This window comes from Orbicella franksi, chromosome 11 (assembly GCF_964199315.1).
Source record: "Orbicella franksi chromosome 11, jaOrbFran1.1, whole genome shotgun sequence".
Taxonomy (NCBI): domain Eukaryota; kingdom Metazoa; phylum Cnidaria; class Anthozoa; order Scleractinia; family Merulinidae; genus Orbicella; species Orbicella franksi.
This window is the reverse complement of record NC_138155.1, coordinates 28,279,880-28,297,150: the sequence shown is the minus strand read 5'-3', so window position 1 is coordinate 28,297,150 and position 17,271 is coordinate 28,279,880. Positions and strand designations below refer to the sequence as shown.

Genomic DNA, 17,271 nt, shown 5'->3' with positions numbered 1-17,271 from the left:
TGGCCTTTCGCAGGTTTTTTTGGTATTTTGTTTATATTGTCTAATACTTCACAAGGAAAAAATATTGAGACAGAGGCTGAAGTTACAAAGATTACATGGAGGGTCTACTGGGAAAGTTTGTTTCTTCTTTAAGGTGTCGCTAAGTAGACGTTCCACTGCATGGTGTTTCGTTATTCAGTGGTATATGTGAGATATATATTACAGTGATCGGTGGACGCATTCTCCACCCCACCACACCAGGATAAAGATAAGATAAGATAAGAACTTTATTAACGTGTCGAAGTCGCTAACATACAATGTATACTAAATTATTATATCAATACATTTTCGCTTTGGGTTCCCTTTTACTTGGGAGTAGAAATGTTTATGAAAGTTTAGAGTAAAGGATCAAACTAATAGAGTGGAGAAAAGATTATATTTAAAACTTGTCTGTTGTCCAGACCTTTAAGTAGAATATGCCTGTCGATAGCATTGCCGATCTGTTTGAAGAGCGAATGAGTCAAGATAACGAAAGAGGACAAAGGTTGATTAGATTACACCTACAATGATATATGTAAGCACGATGACAGACATGATAAACGGACTGTAATTATTACAAGCGATGGATAATTAACTGAGTATAATTATGCAAGCAGTGATATATAATATAGCCACCTTAGGAGCTTGACTATTCCTAGTAAATCATGTTTGGTGGTAGGATTAGTCATATACAGTAAATACGCCGGTAGGTCCGGGTGAACCGCCAATTGGCTTCCTCTTGCAAATGAAGAATAAATATAATAATGAAAAAACTAAATAAATGTCCTTATTGACCACTTCTCAAAGGGGCTTTTCAGGGTTAATATCAAAGAATTTTGAAACAAATAATACAGGGAAGCATTACAAGAAATGCTTCTTGTACGGCTATCGTAAAATTTCACAAGCAGGGCTTTTCCGAGGGGAGGATAGATAGACAGATTGATAATTTTTCTTAAACACGGAAAAGGCCGATTTATAATATCAAGCACTAACTATCTAATTGAGTAATAAACTACATCATAAACAAACAAAATTAAGGTAATAAAAGCTGCTTTACAAGGATGCCGTGTACAACTTCCATCAAGAACTGTGACAAGCTGTTCCGCAACTCGGCACGGCTGTACAAAAAAGATTTCTTCAAATGATCAGTGAGGGATTGTGGAGGCGTTAGTTTATTTACGTCAAGAGGTCGGGCAACACTAAATTAGCCCCTAGGTATTTTGGAGTCATCCCATGTAAAGTTTTGTACATCATCGTTGATTTCTTTTCTTATCTTTCATGAGTGAGGTTTCGCCATCCTAAAGACCAGCACACATCATCGGACATAAAAATAAGGCCTCCATGGTACTGAAGTTTATGAACCTTTTCAGCGAGACCTTTGTTACAGTTGCCCCTAACAAGATTGCAGTAATCGAAGCGGAGTTAAACTAAACTGTTACATACATTGATCATTCTATTAAAAGGTACTACATTAGGTATTCGTTTAATGAGGAGGATTAACTAGAGAAAATTTTGCATTTCAAAAAATGCTGAGTTTAAAACTAGATAAATAAAAAAAAATAACAACAACAGTAATAATGATACTTATTATGATAATGATAACAATAATATAATAATTTTTCACGCAAAAGCTCACAGGTTATGCTACGGGTCCTGTGTTGCTATGTCCTGTATAGAAGTTTTTTAACTGCTGCCTAATAAGGTTGACGCCATCGCTAATTTCATCTTGGTGGACAGCGTCCTCGTTTTTTTTAAAGGAAAAGAGTAAGTGTAGCGAGGGACTGGGCTGAGGAACTCGTGAACCGAGAGGAAGGGCTGATGTACTTCCCTAACCAGTATTCAAGAGAGCATTGAGAGTTGAAAACAGTTCCGTAACAGTACGCACAAGTCAGGGTGACAAGTCTAGAGATTCATAGAGGTCACTGTTACAACAATAAGTTTATCCTTGGATTAGCGGGCGGGAGGGAGGGGGGAGGGGCGTCATTTAACAGATTTAAGAGGAAGACAAGATCTCAGCTTATTTACAGTGTTTAAATTGGGAGGGACTCGTTTAACGACTTTTTTTTGACAGCATCTGGATCTGGTAGAAGGTCGAAAGCTTGCTTTCCTTGAACGCTGTGACTCAACGGCGGTCGATTAGGTTGATCTTAACTGGTTTATCAGGAACCATAACGATCTTTTGGTACATCTCAAGTGGATCATGGCGATACTCTAACCGAAACCGCTGAAGTAACTATAAGTAAAGGAGAAAGTAGTGTCAATTCCTTTAACATATCAAAATGTAAGAAAAGATTTCTTGGCTTTAAATACATTGAAAGCAAGAAAAACGCACCTTGCAAACAAACAAGTACATTTCTAGCTCTGCCAAACGACGTCCTGCAATAAAATATGAACAAACCGTTTTACACAGTTAAACCAGTTGAAAACCTGCTTGCAGTAATCACTTTTTGTTAGTAATGTTAATTTGGGCTACTGGTGGAATTATTTTGGATAAGGAAATAGTGTAAAATTCCAGTTTAATTTTAGCCACCCCCTCCCTAAACTTAAAAACTTCACTGGGGTAGCTGGAGGTTTCGCATCCAAGCAAGTTCGCGCCCACATCGATTCAACTAGTTATAGGGATAAGTTTATCTTTAGATGTAAACCATACTTACCAAGGCACATACGGGATCCAAATCCAAAAGGGACACTAGAAAATGGGTGGCTTTCATCTTTGTTTTCTCGAAGCCAACGCTCTGGTTTGAACTCAAGAGGATCTTGGAAGTACTTTTCAGAGCGCGCAATACAATAATTTTCTAAAATTACGAAGGTCTGAAAAATAAAATTTAAAGTACTGTTAATCCATTTACAGTATACATCAAGGAAACAACCTAAAATCGAAGAAATTAAATGTTTGTAAAAACTAGTCGGTTATTAGTTGGGGACTTTAATGCTTTTACAGGCATAGATGTGCTTCAGGAAGTCAGGAAAATACTTTTGTGTTCTTGTACAAATTACTCAAAATTTCAAACCCTAAATGTACATCAGTACAATTAATCAATATTCCAAACTTTTTTGAACGGCAAGGAACAGGATAGATTAATGGTTCTTGACTATTGAGTCTGGACTATCTTGACGATAAAAAGACTCACCTTTGCGGGAACATTATATCCCTGTAACACAATATCCTTGTCCAATATCCGAGCATTGCTTGGGAGAACAGGGTTTAACCTTCAGAGACAATCGAATAATACTAAGTACTATCAATTTTTTTCTATTTAATGTCTCTCCCCCCTCCACTTCTGCATTTGATTCAAACTTGGCCTGGTGTACCTAGTGCCAATAGACCATTTTACAGTTGTCTGCTCAGTGACCTGGCCTTTGTATGGCAGCGAGGCTAGAGTTGACCTTGTTTTGATACAGACCTCTCTGCTTTTGTTGTGTAAAACAAGTTGTTCTGATGCTAACTAGGTGCATTTACATGACAAAAGCAGTGAGGTCTGTATCAAAACAAGGTCAACTCTAGCCTCGCTGCCATACAAAGACCAGGTCACTGAGCAGACAACTGTAAAATGGTCTATTGGCTTCTGTAGTTTATTCAATCACAGCGTTTAAGTAAGGGATTCAATAATGATAACAATAACAATAGCAATAAAAATAACAATAAAATAATACATGTAATAATAATGATAATGATAATAATAACAATTTTATTAACAGTATCTCTATGAGGTGGGTATGTCTTGCTAAATTTAAAAGGATTATAATGAAATACTAATAAGTAGTTTTTTCAAAACACATTTTAGGATAAAAACTAGAGATAAAATCAGATGATCATTTTCAAGTTTAAAAAGTGATATAAATTTTTTTGCATATATGAGTAGTAAGACGTGAGAATTTGAAAAACAATTAAACTATGTGAATAGGCACTTTGTGTTACAAAACATAAGTCATAAAAACTAAAATACATTTAGGCTAGATAAGACAATAGGACAAAAATTACAAAAGATGCAATACCTGGTAAGTGTGATATATAAAATACACTTCGCTATAAAAATAATTTTGTGCAGATGGGGTCCAACTGCTTGTTCAAAGTTGGCCTCCATAAGATCTTTTAAGATCGATGTCACTTGGGTTCCTCCCATGTTGCTCTCTGACATGTTTCCCGATTGCAGACCCCTTATGTTCCTCAATACGTTGATACAGGTGTCGGCATCTGTAGCCGACATAATCTGCATTGCACAGATTACACTTGAAATGGTATACAATGCATTGTTGATTCATGAATGAATCTTTGAATGAAGACTAATTAGAATTTTACTGTACATCAGCTAATGGAACTGACATGTCACCTCAAAGACTCCTTGACACAAGCCTTGAGATAAGACAGTTTTGCCAGACTCTGAGATGTAACATCTTCTTCTTTTCCTACTACATTCTCAATTTCCTGGTAGAGTTTTTCTTGCACATGAGGATTACGTCCCAAATTATACATCAGCCACAGAAGAGAATTTGCGGTCTACATTATTGAAAAGGAGAGAAAATAATCAAATGATCAGTTGAAAATGTTGATATATAATAATGTGAGGGCTGACTTATCATTGGTTGAGATTGCTGAAGCAATAAGTTTTTGTTTTCTGCATCGCCATGTGTTAGTTTTGTTCCATTTTCATTCATTACTACGTGAACAGTTGTTTGATTAAATAGTGCTAAAATCAGTGGACTTGTGGTTATATAAACAGATCATTTTATCAGATTATTGGGCCCAGGACGTGGAGCTGTTGTTATTTAAGGCTGTAATTGCTGTGGAACAGGACATCGATGTCCAAAACTACAAGTATAAAGAATGAGAAACTGAACAAGAAGAATTTCTATTCATGGAATACAACATAAAGTTTGTTTTACTGTTCAGCAAAGACCTAGTAGTGCTGATACTCTCCCAGCATCAATTGCCCTCAAACTTGGTTATTAAGATGTCTGTACGTATACTTACGGTATCAACACCAGCACCTACTACGTCTAACACCACACCAACAACCTCTTCAGGAGTCAGTTCCTTCTTGGTGAGCAAGTATGTTAACATTGAAACAACTGTATGTAAATGTGAGAGAGAAAATAAAATACACAATTTGATTAACGTTAATTTATTTCAAGAGTGAAATGCACAAAGAGGAGTGCCATGGGTGTACATTACAGTTAGCATTCCCAAATAACCACAACATCTTTTTTTTATTATTACAAGGCCTTAATAATGGATTGCCCAGGCAGCAAGTATATTAAGCAAAGTTCCCCCAGACATGTTGGTCAAAGACTATGAAGCCAACATACATTGTTCTGGTAATTGCATAGCTAGCTTGTCCCAAAGGAAGGTTCAAAAGTTGAAACTTACGATTACTATTTATTTCCTTCTAAAGGTTTGACTACATGTCGTTTACATTTTGTCAGACATTTTCACTCTTCCGAGAGAAGATATGATAATTCTACCAAATTTGGTCTATATGTTTTAATTGATTATTATGAGAGAACTATACTAATGTAAAACAATTAAAAATAATAATAAAAAATACTATTTATCAAATTGTCACATTTTATTTTAGCTGAATGCTGAGAAGTCATTTCAACTAACTGTGGAAACCTATTTGTAATTTTTACTCAAGAGTTACCTTGTTCATGTTCGATATGTTTGAAGAGTTGCTTGCTAGATTTGTTCCCACTCAAAAGATGCCATTACAACTTTTTACATTTAATTTCATCAATTGTATACATATAGCAAATGCAGTAACCTTTTGCTCCTAGATTTTGTGACCTTATTTATTTAACTATTTCTTATTTTTTCATTGGTTGTAAACTGTGCATTGAACAGCATTAAAATTATGCACCCAAAAACAATATTACAATAATTATTATCACAACTTGCCAAACACTAACAGTAACTCTAGACTGCGAGCAGTCTCTCTTTTCCTTGAAAATCCGTGGGGAAGAACGCAAAACAAGTAAGTATGCGAGCGTGGCTGTGAGCATGACGCGGCGATGTTGTGAGCTGCTGGTAGTGTGGGCATTGGAAGACGACCAAGAAGAGAGACTGCACTGGTTGCATACAATGATTTGGATGCACGGCACTCTGGTCAGTCTACGAAGTTATGATGCACATCTGTCAGTACTCTTTATAAGTGACATGCAGGGCACGCCAAAACTCTGTTATAAATGTTTGTCTCCTACAGTGCGACTCCTATGGTTCGTGACATTTGCTGCTCTATTTTGAATTTCGCTCTTGCGACCTTTTTTTAGTAGTAATACTTCACCCTTGTTTTTGAAGGACTGTAGTATCAGGAGGACTTTAAAGTAGTGTAGAGCTTCCTGTTGGCCTGGTTTCAGCTGCAATCTGTGAAACCATTCATCACATCTTACGGGATCGATATAGCTTCGATAGATTCGTGTAAAAAATTAGACACTATAGTGTCATATTCAAAACAGGGTGGAGGTGTCATTGATGCGACCTGTCAAAGTAGCAACTGAATTGTTGTATGAAACCAGTCTCTTTTTTTGCTTGTCTTCCCATGCCCGTGCCACTAGCGGCTCGTGGCGTCACCAATCGCACATCACACTCACAGTCATGCTCGCATGCTTACTTGTTTTGCATTCTTCCCCACAGTTTTTGAGGAAAAGAGAGACTGCTTGCAGTCTACAGTAACTCATGCACTATGAGTGTCAGCCACACAGACTGAGATGAGAGCGTATGGTTATTTCAGAAGTTATTCTCAAGACTGCAATATAATAATATACGACACAACAAAAAATTCTACATACAGTGTATCAGATAATGTTAATAACTATTAATACCTTGGGTGTTGCCAGAGGGATCAATTCCCCTGTCCGCCATTTCTTTCAGCTCCCTCATCCTCTTGTCAATAAAACCCTCTCCAATTTCTATGAGAATATCACCAGTCTTGAAGAATTTCTTCAGTTTTGGTGTATCAATATCAAAATGCTTGGCAATTCTCCTTGATAAGCTAAAAAACAGCTCATGACTGAGTGAAAAAAAATCATGAACACCTTGGATGAATCTCATGGCTTCTTCTTTGGGAGGATCTTCATATAACCCAAGACGAGCATCAAATGCCACTGTTCCCACACCTTAAAAAAAATTACAAATTTATCATTAATAATGCTTTTGAAATACTTAACAATTAAGTAAGTTAAAAACTAACGATATAACATCCTGACGTCAAGGAATAAATAAATGAGAGTGAGTTCAAAAGAGGTAAGACCTGTAGATTTACATATTAAATGAAATCTTTGTCTAACTACAGGTCTTACCTATATACAACACGCTCTCATTTATTCATTCCTAATAACGGCATCATGAGGTTGCTGAAACATCGGGACATTATATTGTTAGTTTTTACTTGCTTATGCAAATTTATAAATACATGTATTAACTGTGAAATGAAAAAAAGTTGAAAAATGATATTCATTACTGGATGTACCGCAAACTTTTAAGGTATAAAAAATATAAATAAAAAGTTTTGACTTGTGAAATACTTGTATTCAGTCTATTTGTTAAAACTTTCTACTGAATAATCAAATGATCTTTGTTAATTTGGAAAGAAGACAGGAAAGTATCAATCATATATGTGGGGGCCATTGTCTTGATTGATACATCAACAAGATAAAACAAAATTATGAATACAATTATTGGTGTTTTAAAGACATACTTTCTGTGGCCCATCTACTCAGCTCGCCTTCCAAGTCAGGAATATGATTATCTGGTCCACATGCTTCCTTTAGTTTAACCAGACTTGTAATTGCATCCTTGGTTACGGCATTAAAGTTATCAATGTTTTCCTCTACAATCTTTGGACGTAATATTTTAGGGGACACACTGTATCGTACTCTGTGCCATTCTTCTCCTTCCCTAAAAGATTTACAAACAGATTACAGTCAAACCTCTTTTAAGCAGCCACCTATCAAGCAGTTTCCCCTTTTCCCCTTCCTCTCTTACCTCTTTTAAGCAGCCACTCAAAGTTTGGCTTTATTTTTTGAAAAGACAATGGCAGATAAGAGAATTTGATGACTGATAAAAACATTCAAACACACATTTATTATGACTGTCTTGAATGAGATGTGATTCTATATTCACTAAGCTATAACCCAATCTAAAAAATACCCAAAGTACAAGAACCCCTTTTAAAGGACCAACCCGTATTAAGCTTGACCACCATCCATTTTTCTTTGAGGTTGGCCACTTAATAGGGGTTCAACTGTATCATAAATCAATGTTTTTAAATGTCGTGTTGTTTTCACTTCTTTTTTGTGTAGGGCAGAGGAGCCACCTCTCTACAACAGCCACTTTCTTTTGTCCTGCTGGATGGTCCAAACATTCACTCTTTCTTAACCTGTTTACAATGGCCACTGCTCCATAACGGTTCACCCACTAACATCCATCTAAACTGCCAAAATAACTTACCAACGTTGGCCAGTTAATCAAAGACTGGTGAATAGTGTATACAAAAAGTTGTGAAGAAATAAGTGAAAAGTTAGCTCAGCCAGAGTAAATCAAGGGGAGGGTTGTCTTGGGTACCTGAGACCATATAAACAGGCCCTGAGTCACATTTTGCCGCCGTTTCACAATCCCCCACCCCTTCCCCACGCTGGGTGACGCGGGGGTTATATGAGCGCATGTGCGTCTGTCTCCCACCAAAACAAGTGGGTGATATAGTCATACTCCCAATTAGTATCACCCAACTAGTGGACTAATGCAAATCCTGCATTTTAATTGGCTACGCTACTAGAGGTCTATTAGTAATAGTCCTCGAGTAGTGAAATTGGCGCAATCGAGCGTGACGCTCTCTTTCGTTTTATTCCCAGATAAATATTTCTTCAACTTGCATTTGCTAACTTTATTATTGTCTTTTCTGTCCGACTAGTTGGGTGATACTAAAACAATTAGACCCTTCGCCCTCAATGGCCACGGTTCAATAGCCCATAAGGCTTCGCCTCATGGGCTATTGACCCGTAGCCCTTGCGGGCTACGGGTCTAATTGTTGAATAACAAAACGCTCAATTCTGGTGATACGCTGTCACTAAAAAAATATGATTGTGTTACTTACAAGAGTACCATGCCAGGGAAATAATTCCTCCGTTGACGATGCTCGAGCCAAAAATCTATTATTGGTCTTGAAGGGTATTTTCCTTCTGCACGAAGAACCATTTCGTGATCACAAGGATCAATGACATGCAGTGCTGGAATCCCGAAAGTCATGTTCTCCTTGAAAATAGGACCATATCTCTCAAACAGTAGATCATACACTTTGTATGCTTTTGTAAAACGTTCGGATTTAACGAAAAACTCTGCGAACGACTTCAAGCTTTTCCGAGGTCCAGGGATGTCTTCGAAGGGGCGCACAGAAATATTTTCCGTTTCTGATTTTGCTGAGCCAGGAGTATGGCTTTCATCCTCCGGCCGGATCGCTTTGGTTTTCTGGGATCTCAGAAAAACTGCTAAGGGTTTTAAATGTTGGGATCTTGGAAGATACCTTCTAAAAGTGATGCTCGAGAAGGCATACATGTTTCCGATTTGCTGCACCCGGCGCTGCACCCTGGATAGCATTTATTTGGGTCACGAAATACCTTCGACGGCCGATGGCCTGGCCTCCAAGCTACGCTCCAGTCTCTTATCGCCACTTTCCAAGATGGCGAACGTGCATGTCCTCCTCTTTCTTTTATATTTCGGTCAAGGTTTACCGTATGGTTTCCAAGTCAGGCTGCTTCCATTACTTCTGCGGCAAGAAAAATTTTCCCTGTCAAAAGTAGGGCTTAGTCGCCTGCTAAGTTTACCATGGATATTTAAATTCTCGGTAGCACCCTTAATAGACAGTCTGTGGTCTTTAAATTCTTGGATAATATTTGGCTCGATCGCGATGTCATTACTTTGCTTCATATCAGCTTTTGTGGGAATAACTAGTACCATGATTCTTCTTTTCTGTGTCTTCTGGATGAATTTAACGTCTGCTCTGCAAGATGTGGCGGTGGATGCGTTTGCCATTAGTCTACTTAAGCCATCGGAGCTTGGTGAGAAATTCTTATTAAATGTCTAACGACAACTCATTGAAATGGATCTTCATCTACATAGTTATGAGTGGACTTGAATAATCCATTATTTTGTTGTATATTTTTCAGGTATAGGAAGTACACTGCAAGTGGTTGGTTATAAAGTGGGTGCTCTGTTTGGTGGAGGTCTCCTTGCGTGGCTTAGTGTCTACTGCAGTTGGGAATGGCTATTTACCCTTTGGGGTTTCTTTTACATTGCCACCTTAATTGTTGTGTTGCTTAACAAGAACACCGAATCCTGTACACAACATAACAAAAGAGAGGACGTAACATACAGAGACCGCACTAAAGAAAGTATTCATGATCTGGGTGTATCAACCAACTCCAAGCATGGGGAAAACAGCAGTGTGAATCAAATTCTAATTTCAAATGATTACACATGTAAAACCGGCAAGCTAAGTGTCAAGCACATTGTGGAAACAATTTTCAAAACGTCTGATTTCTTATGGCTTGTATGCTGTGTCTTAACATACAAGCTTGGCGAACAAGGTGTTGTTAGCATGCTTCCTTTATATCTGATAGATCAAGGAATCCCCCAGGATCAAGTGGGAGTGATATTTGGAATATTTGGTCAAGTATTCTCAATTACTGGGTCCACACTAGGAGGCTGGATTGTTGGTTTGCATCATGGACAAAGGTGATTACATTACATTTTTTATTTCTAAGTCCTCTCTGACTGGCTTAAAAGCTATGCTATTACAAAGTTATCATAAAACATTCCAGTTATTTGAGCAGACTTGAGAAATGATTTTAGCTTTTCTGATCAACATCTAATTTTTCTTGAAATCGCATAATTAATTAGTTTCCCTTGACAATGGCGCCAAGATGTCGCCGAAACGTCGGATTTATCTATCGTTAGTTTTTGCCTGTATAAAATTATCAACACAGCGATAAAAAGACACGCATACAATAAGAAAACAAAGTCAATAAGTGTCCTACACGCATGTGAAAATTTCAAGAATTAGCAGGTTTTCCTCAGCGACCTAGCAAAGCATTTCTCACAGTCCATAACAATTATTGTCTTGTCAATCAGTCTAACTTCCACACCCAACATAAGCTTTGTAAATATGTTCTCCTTTGGACTGATAATACATGTACCAATGTCCCGCTGTACTCGATACATTAATTTCATTTTGAATTCAATGTTTTTTTTTTTTTCACACATAGATCATGGGTGATTAAGGTACTACTGTGGACGTCATTTGCAAGACTCATTCCTCTTGCTTCAGTATGGATATTATCTCTAACAACATTAACTAAGTCTTCAGTTATAATTCTTGAGTGCTTCATTCAATTAACGGGTGGTACAGTTACCACAGCAACATTCACACTTATGATGCTAAGTTCTCAGAGTTCTTCTCCGGGTATCAGAGCAACACATGGTGCTATTCTTGCTACTGCAGAAGTACTGGGAAAATTGTCAATGATCTCACTGTCTGGGATACTGGTGGACAATATTGGCTATCACTTTTTTTTTGGATTTTGTACTGTTTTGGCATTGTTAGCGATTCCTGTTTTACAGCCTGGCCTTATTTCTCCAAGTAAAAAGACCTTGTAACAACGAGGTTCAAAATGCTGAGTCATTCTCTAGAAGCAACAATTTTGACCCCCTTTTATCAGAATGAAAATTTCCTGCCTAACGGTAATGAGATTTCCATTGTAAGATATCATCCAATTAACACCTCAATCAAGCAATAAAATACATAATTGTTGCACCTTTGATGTTTGGATTGTGTGTATGGTAGACTTAACAAGAGGGTTCTAACAACTCGGAAACAATTTGATAGACGGATTTTGTAATCACTCACTCATTAAATATCAGTGGCAGAAGGTCCTATAGCCTGCAGGGATTGTAGCTGTGATGTCTGTTGGCTCTATTTTAAATGAAATAGCAAAGATTGATTGATTGAAAGAAATGATGTACATGTACCTGGAGGAAACAGCCTATTTTGAAACTGGGTAGCAAAAGCTATTAACTCCCACCAACTTATAAAATACATGTAATGCTTTGTATCAGAAAAAATATTTGAATGCTGCATACATGTACTTTTTTAAGACTAAGACTTCTTTAGAAAAGTTTTCAAAAAATGATCCTCTGATGGCTCTAGTATTTCAAAATCCAGCTCAAATCAGTTATATTCCATAGAGAGCTGCAGTATTCTCTCTTGCTGCTTCAAGGACTACATCTAAAGGAATACCCTTAATTTCTGCAATTCTCTGAGCAGTAAATATTGCCATTCCAGGGTTACTAAACTTGTTACGTTTATCAGCTACTTGTGATGGAACAAAATATGGAGCATCAGTCTCTAACAGCAGTCTGTCTAATGGCACATCAAATGCAAGTTCGTGGATATTTGTAGCTTTCGCAAAAGTAACCACTGCTGTCATTCCTATAAAGAGATTTGGAAATTCTTGGCAGAATTTTGTTGCAAATACACTTGAACCAGTGTAACAATGCATGTGAATTTTCCAATCTTGTGGTACACAGGATTGGAGAATTTGTAGTGTATCAGTTTCAGCCTCCCGACAATGAACTACCAAGGGTTTGTTTAACGTCACAGCCCAGTTCGCTTGCTTAGTAAACACTTCTTTTTGAATTTCAGGGGGAGAAGTACAATGCGAGGAGTAGTCAAGTCCCACTTCCCCCAGTGCAATAGCTTTGGGATGTTCCAAACATTGAATGATGTTAGCTTCTAACACATCATTGTAATACTTTGCATTGTGTGGGTGACATCCAAATGTCCCCCATACCCCCTGCTCCGACAGGACATCACGCCAAGTGCCAAATGATGAAAATGCTGCTGGATCACAGAACGTTGTAATACAGCCCTCAAAATTTGGAGGGAAAGGAAATCTTGTTTGGAATTCTGAGAAACTTCCAGAGTGTCTTAGTCTTTCAAAGACGTACTCTAAATGGCAGTGAGTGTCAATAAACATTGACTTGCTGTCTGGAAAGGGCATCTCCAAGTGCCGTTTACTTGAAGAGTGTTTTAATTGCCCGGCAGAAGTGTCAGCTCCACTTCCTGTGGCCATGTTTGGACAATCTCTCTGAAAATGTCCATGCCTTCCGCAAGCAAAACATTTCAAACCTTGCAAACTCGTATTTGCTTTTTCTGGACAATCTCGTTTCAAGTGGCCCATCTTTCCACATTTAAAGCATTTCTTGCCATCCATCATACAACTGACAAACACAGTTCAAACTCGTATGCAACAAACAAACAAAATTCATGAACTTCATGCAAAGATGAAAACTTCGATTCTGGCGTTGTACTGAGAGACCTGGACACAAGTCTGGAGACAGCGATTTGCTGTCCAGCGGCAGCGCCGGACATGGCAGAGTGGTTACTCAGTTTTTTCGCGCATTCTAAGATGGCGGCAACTTTGGAATCGTATGTTAATCGTATCCTTTTACTATTGTTTCGGTTTGAAAAGAGAAAATTTTATACATTTAACTCGTTCATTTCAGATAAGTAGTACTTGTTTATCAATGCAGCTCGTTAGTATATCAATCAGTGTGCTTCAGATTGTTTTGATCCATGTTTTCCTTGTTTGTTTGCACGTTTTATTGTTCCGTTTTCAGAGCACGTTCATGTTCTTGTTTGAATTGTATATTTTACCTTTCAATCGATTCACAAGGAGTGATTTTCTAAGTAGTCTTCGTGCCCATTTATGCATGGCTATGATACCTTGATGCCAGCATGTAGAAACAATTTAATGAATTCTTAACTCTGGAATTCAGACACAGTAGCAGTCATCACTCAGGATGGCAGAATGATTGTGGTAAGCTCATAAACCTTTTTTAGGCTGAGGGATTGCTAGAAATTTAATGCGGCAAGGATCCTCTAGCCTTGGGGAGTTGGTAAATTTTTCTTGAGCAATTCAAGAAGTGTTTCCAGCTTCAGGTTGTGCAAGATTTTTTTTTTTGAAGGGGGGGGGGGATAGATTTCTTTTTGGCAGGGTGCTTTGCATGGCTTTCCCTCTCTATTTTTGCTGTGTTTAAATTTGTCTTGGTTAATTGAATGTACGAATGAATGAATGAAAGACTTTATTAAAGTGTCAATGGTATTTAGCTTGGAAAGAACTAATTGGGGACACTATTTACACGATAAAATATACCTTAGCTAAAGTTAAAACTATTTACAATTTAATGAATAACGTATAAAATAAATAAATTAATAAGTAAATGAAATATGAAAATATAAATAAAAGATATCAAAGATATTTAAAATATGAAATTTAAAGCAGCCTAGTGTAGCATATATCACAGTTCTTACAATTATCTATTAAGTGTGATAGGTCAAACTCTTAACATTAGGCTTCTCTCTGTCAGTTTTGTGTAATGTAATTGCCATTCCCCTCCCCTCAAAATACAATGGTCAATCCCTTGTCAGGCGATGAAAGCAAAGAAACTTTTTTGTTGAGACTTGATGTTATGAATGTATAAAAACCCACTACTAATTACATGTTAGCAGACATTTTAGAGTGTAGAACTGGTTTGGTGGGTGAAACTGGTAACAGAAACTGAAAAAAAAAAATGAAACTTTTTGTGATGACTATGACATTTATATTTTTGTATGTTTAATAATTTAGTTCTTCTTTCAAGTGAGGATGCTTTGGATACTTGTAGTGTAATAAATAAATGTTATCATACACAAAGTACTCACTCTGAAAAGAAAACCAGAAAGCTATCAATACATGAATTTTTGTTGTTGTTGTTTTTAGGGGACTCTCAAAGGCTTTGATCAAACAGTGAACTTAATTTTAGATGAGAGCCATGAAAGAGTGTTTTCTTCAGGAAGTGGAGTGGAACAAGTGATGCTGGGTCTTTACATTATCAGAGGAGACAATATGTAAGCTTCTTTTGATAGAGCCTGATTACAGTGTGTTATGTATGTGAATCCAGTGCTCACTGTCTTTGTGCTACAGTGTATCTTTCAATATAACTCTCTCAATCCTAGCATATTTCTGGGTGTTGGGATACTGTCGGGAAACATACATACATGTAAAAGTATTTAAAAAATTACAGCACATCACATATATGAATGAATTTTCAAGTCTAGACAAATTATTTTCTGGTTTTGCAATGTTTATATTCAGTACTTGTTGTGTATCAAGCTCTGGAATAATACCAATGGAAATGTAGTTCACATTAAATAAAGAGCATAAGTGAGCACTATGAATAAAAGATGACGATTGTTTAAAACTGACGTGACAGCTTTCTTATTACTTTGCTCTAAGTGAAGGTTTGGGAAAGGAATCACACGAGTCACATAAAAATCTGACGTTTGCGCAATCCTACTGTAAATTTTTAATATTGCACAGAGTATTCACTTAAGACTGTCAGGTAATAAAACTTTAGCAGAAGTCCATGAATTGCACAGTGTCAAATTGTAACCAAAATAATCTGGGTGCTTATCAAACTGATTTTGAACTCTGGGGTTGAGAAAGCAAAAAACCAAAGATAAGCAAACTGACACTTATCTAGCCACAAGGCTTTGTAGGGTCTCCTGCAGTCTGGAACAGACTGTGTGTCTTTCTTGTCTTGAAATGTTATTTAAAATTAATTTTCAGAGCTGTAATAGGAGAAATCGATGAAGAAGCAGATGCAAGCTTGGATCTGAGCAGCATACGTGCTGACCCACTCAATGCTGTGGTCTACTAATAATACAGGATGCAACTATGGTTGATTTGCTTTTCAACCTCTGACAGGATAAACTTTTTATTACCAACTTAGGAGCAATCAGCACTATTACTGAGTACGTTAATGACAAGTTTATTAAGTTTCACCAACCTGTCTTGTAAAGTTATGTAGGAGATTGTCAATTCACTGGAATCTCAAGATCTTGGTCAGTGGATTGGATACAACTGAGTCTGCAATACAGTAATAATAGTTGTTGTTTTTTTTAAACAGAAAATGCTTTATGCTGTTGTCACTTGAATAGTACTTTTTGACAACTTTTGTTTATTTTCAAAACTTCTCAGCCAAACACAGCAAGTTTACCAAAGGGATTTTGATAACTTTTCATCACAGACTAAAGTTTATGATTGTCAAAAGGCTATGTGAAAACCTTCCTAAATGTTGTCAAAATAAGTAAATGCTTTTTAAAGGACAACAGGATATTGCGTATCACATTTTTTTTCACTTAAATTGTGTACTATACAGTAGCTTTTACATGTGTGCAATGTCACTAGACTGCAATGAACACAACTGTGCTGCCTTTCTTTCCCTAAGTTGGTCAGAAAGGAGCAAAAAATTGCTAGTGGGAAAATCGCTACAAGAAAACTGGAGGCACAAAGCCTAGTTTACAGTTATCATACAGCCATTTTTCCCACTCAGTTTTTCTCTGTTCCTTCTTGATCTTCTCTAATGAACCATAATGCTAGTGAAGTAAGAACTGCTCAAAAACTTTTGATGAAGTAGTAACTAGCAAGCATTTTAAATATACTGTGACTTTGATGTATATGTAATGTAAAAAAATTCCAAAAATAAGTGTATTCTGGTGCCCTTGTACATTTTCTCACTGTTTTGTGATCATTAAAGTTTCATTTTAAATTGTAATTGATTTATTACAGTGTGAATGATAAACAGCAACTACATAAACCTGTTGTAGTCAGTGGATTTATGCCTTCTAGTACACATAATTTTTCCTTGTATTGAAACATTACCAAGGCTTCTTAGCAGTACAAAGTAAGATATAGCTTTCCAAAACCACATGATGTGTTTGAAATTCATATTATATTATCAAAATATGTTTTGGATGAAACATCATCTATCTTCAGTTTACAAGAATTCCAATGGAAAATGAGCAATAAATAGCTTAAAAGTGTGTGGTGAAGATAAGAATAATTAAGGATTAAGGCGCAAAACAGAAAAAGGTGAAAATATAACACTAAAATAACACAAACTAATTTGAACGCTATATTATAACATAATAACTTATAATCAAATGTAAATTCTCCATATTAGAGTGTAATTCTGTAGCCAGTGTGCAGACTTCTCTAAGGAGAATTTGCAAGCTGGCATTAAATCTTCGTTTTTAGAAATGGCCAACACAGATAGGGAACGATTTGCCTTCCTCCCGGTGAGCCGGAAATTTGAATAAACTTGACGCTATACGGGCATATGTCCAAATAAATATTCAAGTCCCGGATGTAGACAGGTAC

At 36.9% G+C, this 17,271-nt stretch overlaps 4 protein-coding genes across 4 annotated transcripts; 2 read left to right on the top strand and 2 right to left on the bottom strand.

Moving 5' to 3' along the window:
- Positions 1 to 248: 248 nt before the first annotated feature.
- LOC145502555 (1,25-dihydroxyvitamin D(3) 24-hydroxylase, mitochondrial-like) lies at positions 249 to 9,661 on the bottom strand. Its single transcript, XM_081481883.1, has 9 exons — positions 9,108 to 9,661; positions 7,713 to 7,912; positions 6,838 to 7,131; positions 4,991 to 5,088; positions 4,350 to 4,516; positions 3,150 to 3,228; positions 2,673 to 2,829; positions 2,351 to 2,394; positions 249 to 2,251 (listed from the first exon to the last, which is right to left on the bottom strand). Exons 1-9 carry the CDS (start codon positions 9,605 to 9,607, stop codon positions 2,141 to 2,143), a joined length of 1,650 nt encoding a protein of 549 aa, XP_081338009.1. The 5' UTR covers positions 9,608 to 9,661; the 3' UTR covers positions 249 to 2,140.
- Positions 9,662 to 9,965: 304 nt separating this feature from the next.
- On the top strand, positions 9,966 to 11,665 carry LOC145502245 (solute carrier family 33 member 2-like). Its single transcript, XM_081481497.1, has 3 exons — positions 9,966 to 10,068; positions 10,171 to 10,744; positions 11,275 to 11,665. The coding sequence occupies exons 1-3, from the start codon at positions 9,966 to 9,968 to the stop codon at positions 11,663 to 11,665; spliced, it is 1,068 nt and encodes a 355-aa protein (XP_081337623.1).
- A 573-nt stretch (positions 11,666 to 12,238) lies between these two features.
- Positions 12,239 to 13,284, bottom strand: LOC145502556 (3'-5' RNA nuclease TATDN2-like). The gene has a single exon (XM_081481884.1). The coding sequence runs from the start codon at positions 13,282 to 13,284 to the stop codon at positions 12,241 to 12,243; it is 1,044 nt and encodes a 347-aa protein (XP_081338010.1). The 3' UTR covers positions 12,239 to 12,240.
- Positions 13,285 to 13,437: 153 nt separating this feature from the next.
- Positions 13,438 to 16,666, top strand: LOC145502557 (U6 snRNA-associated Sm-like protein LSm8). The gene is made up of 4 exons (XM_081481885.1): positions 13,438 to 13,507; positions 13,847 to 13,887; positions 14,830 to 14,957; positions 15,679 to 16,666. The coding sequence occupies exons 1-4, from the start codon at positions 13,438 to 13,440 to the stop codon at positions 15,767 to 15,769; spliced, it is 330 nt and encodes a 109-aa protein (XP_081338011.1). The 3' UTR covers positions 15,770 to 16,666.
- The last annotated feature ends 605 nt before the right edge of the window (positions 16,667 to 17,271 follow it).

Coding starts and splice junctions, on each gene's coding strand:
- LOC145502555 (XM_081481883.1), bottom strand. CDS start 9,607: ATGCTATCCAGGGTGCAGCGCCGGGTGCAGCAAATCGGAAACATGTAT. Junction 5,089..6,837: donor TCCCTCTGGCAACACCCAAG/GTATTAATAGTT, acceptor ATTTACATACAG/TTGTTTCAATGTTAACATAC. Junction 2,395..2,672: donor TGGATCCCGTATGTGCCTTG/GTAAGTATGGTT, acceptor ATTTTATTGCAG/GACGTCGTTTGGCAGAGCTA.
- LOC145502245 (XM_081481497.1), top strand. CDS start 9,966: ATGATTCTTCTTTTCTGTGTCTTCTGGATGAATTTAACGTCTGCTCTG. Junction 10,069..10,170: donor ACTTAAGCCATCGGAGCTTG/GTGAGAAATTCT, acceptor TTGTTGTATATT/TTTCAGGTATAGGAAGTACA. Junction 10,745..11,274: donor GGTTTGCATCATGGACAAAG/GTGATTACATTA, acceptor TTTCACACATAG/ATCATGGGTGATTAAGGTAC.
- LOC145502557 (XM_081481885.1), top strand. CDS start 13,438: ATGGCAGAGTGGTTACTCAGTTTTTTCGCGCATTCTAAGATGGCGGCA. Junction 13,508..13,846: donor TTTGGAATCGTATGTTAATC/GTATCCTTTTAC, acceptor TCTGGAATTCAG/ACACAGTAGCAGTCATCACT. Junction 13,888..14,829: donor AGGATGGCAGAATGATTGTG/GTAAGCTCATAA, acceptor TGTTGTTTTTAG/GGGACTCTCAAAGGCTTTGA.
- LOC145502556 (XM_081481884.1), bottom strand. CDS start 13,284: ATGATGGATGGCAAGAAATGCTTTAAATGTGGAAAGATGGGCCACTTG.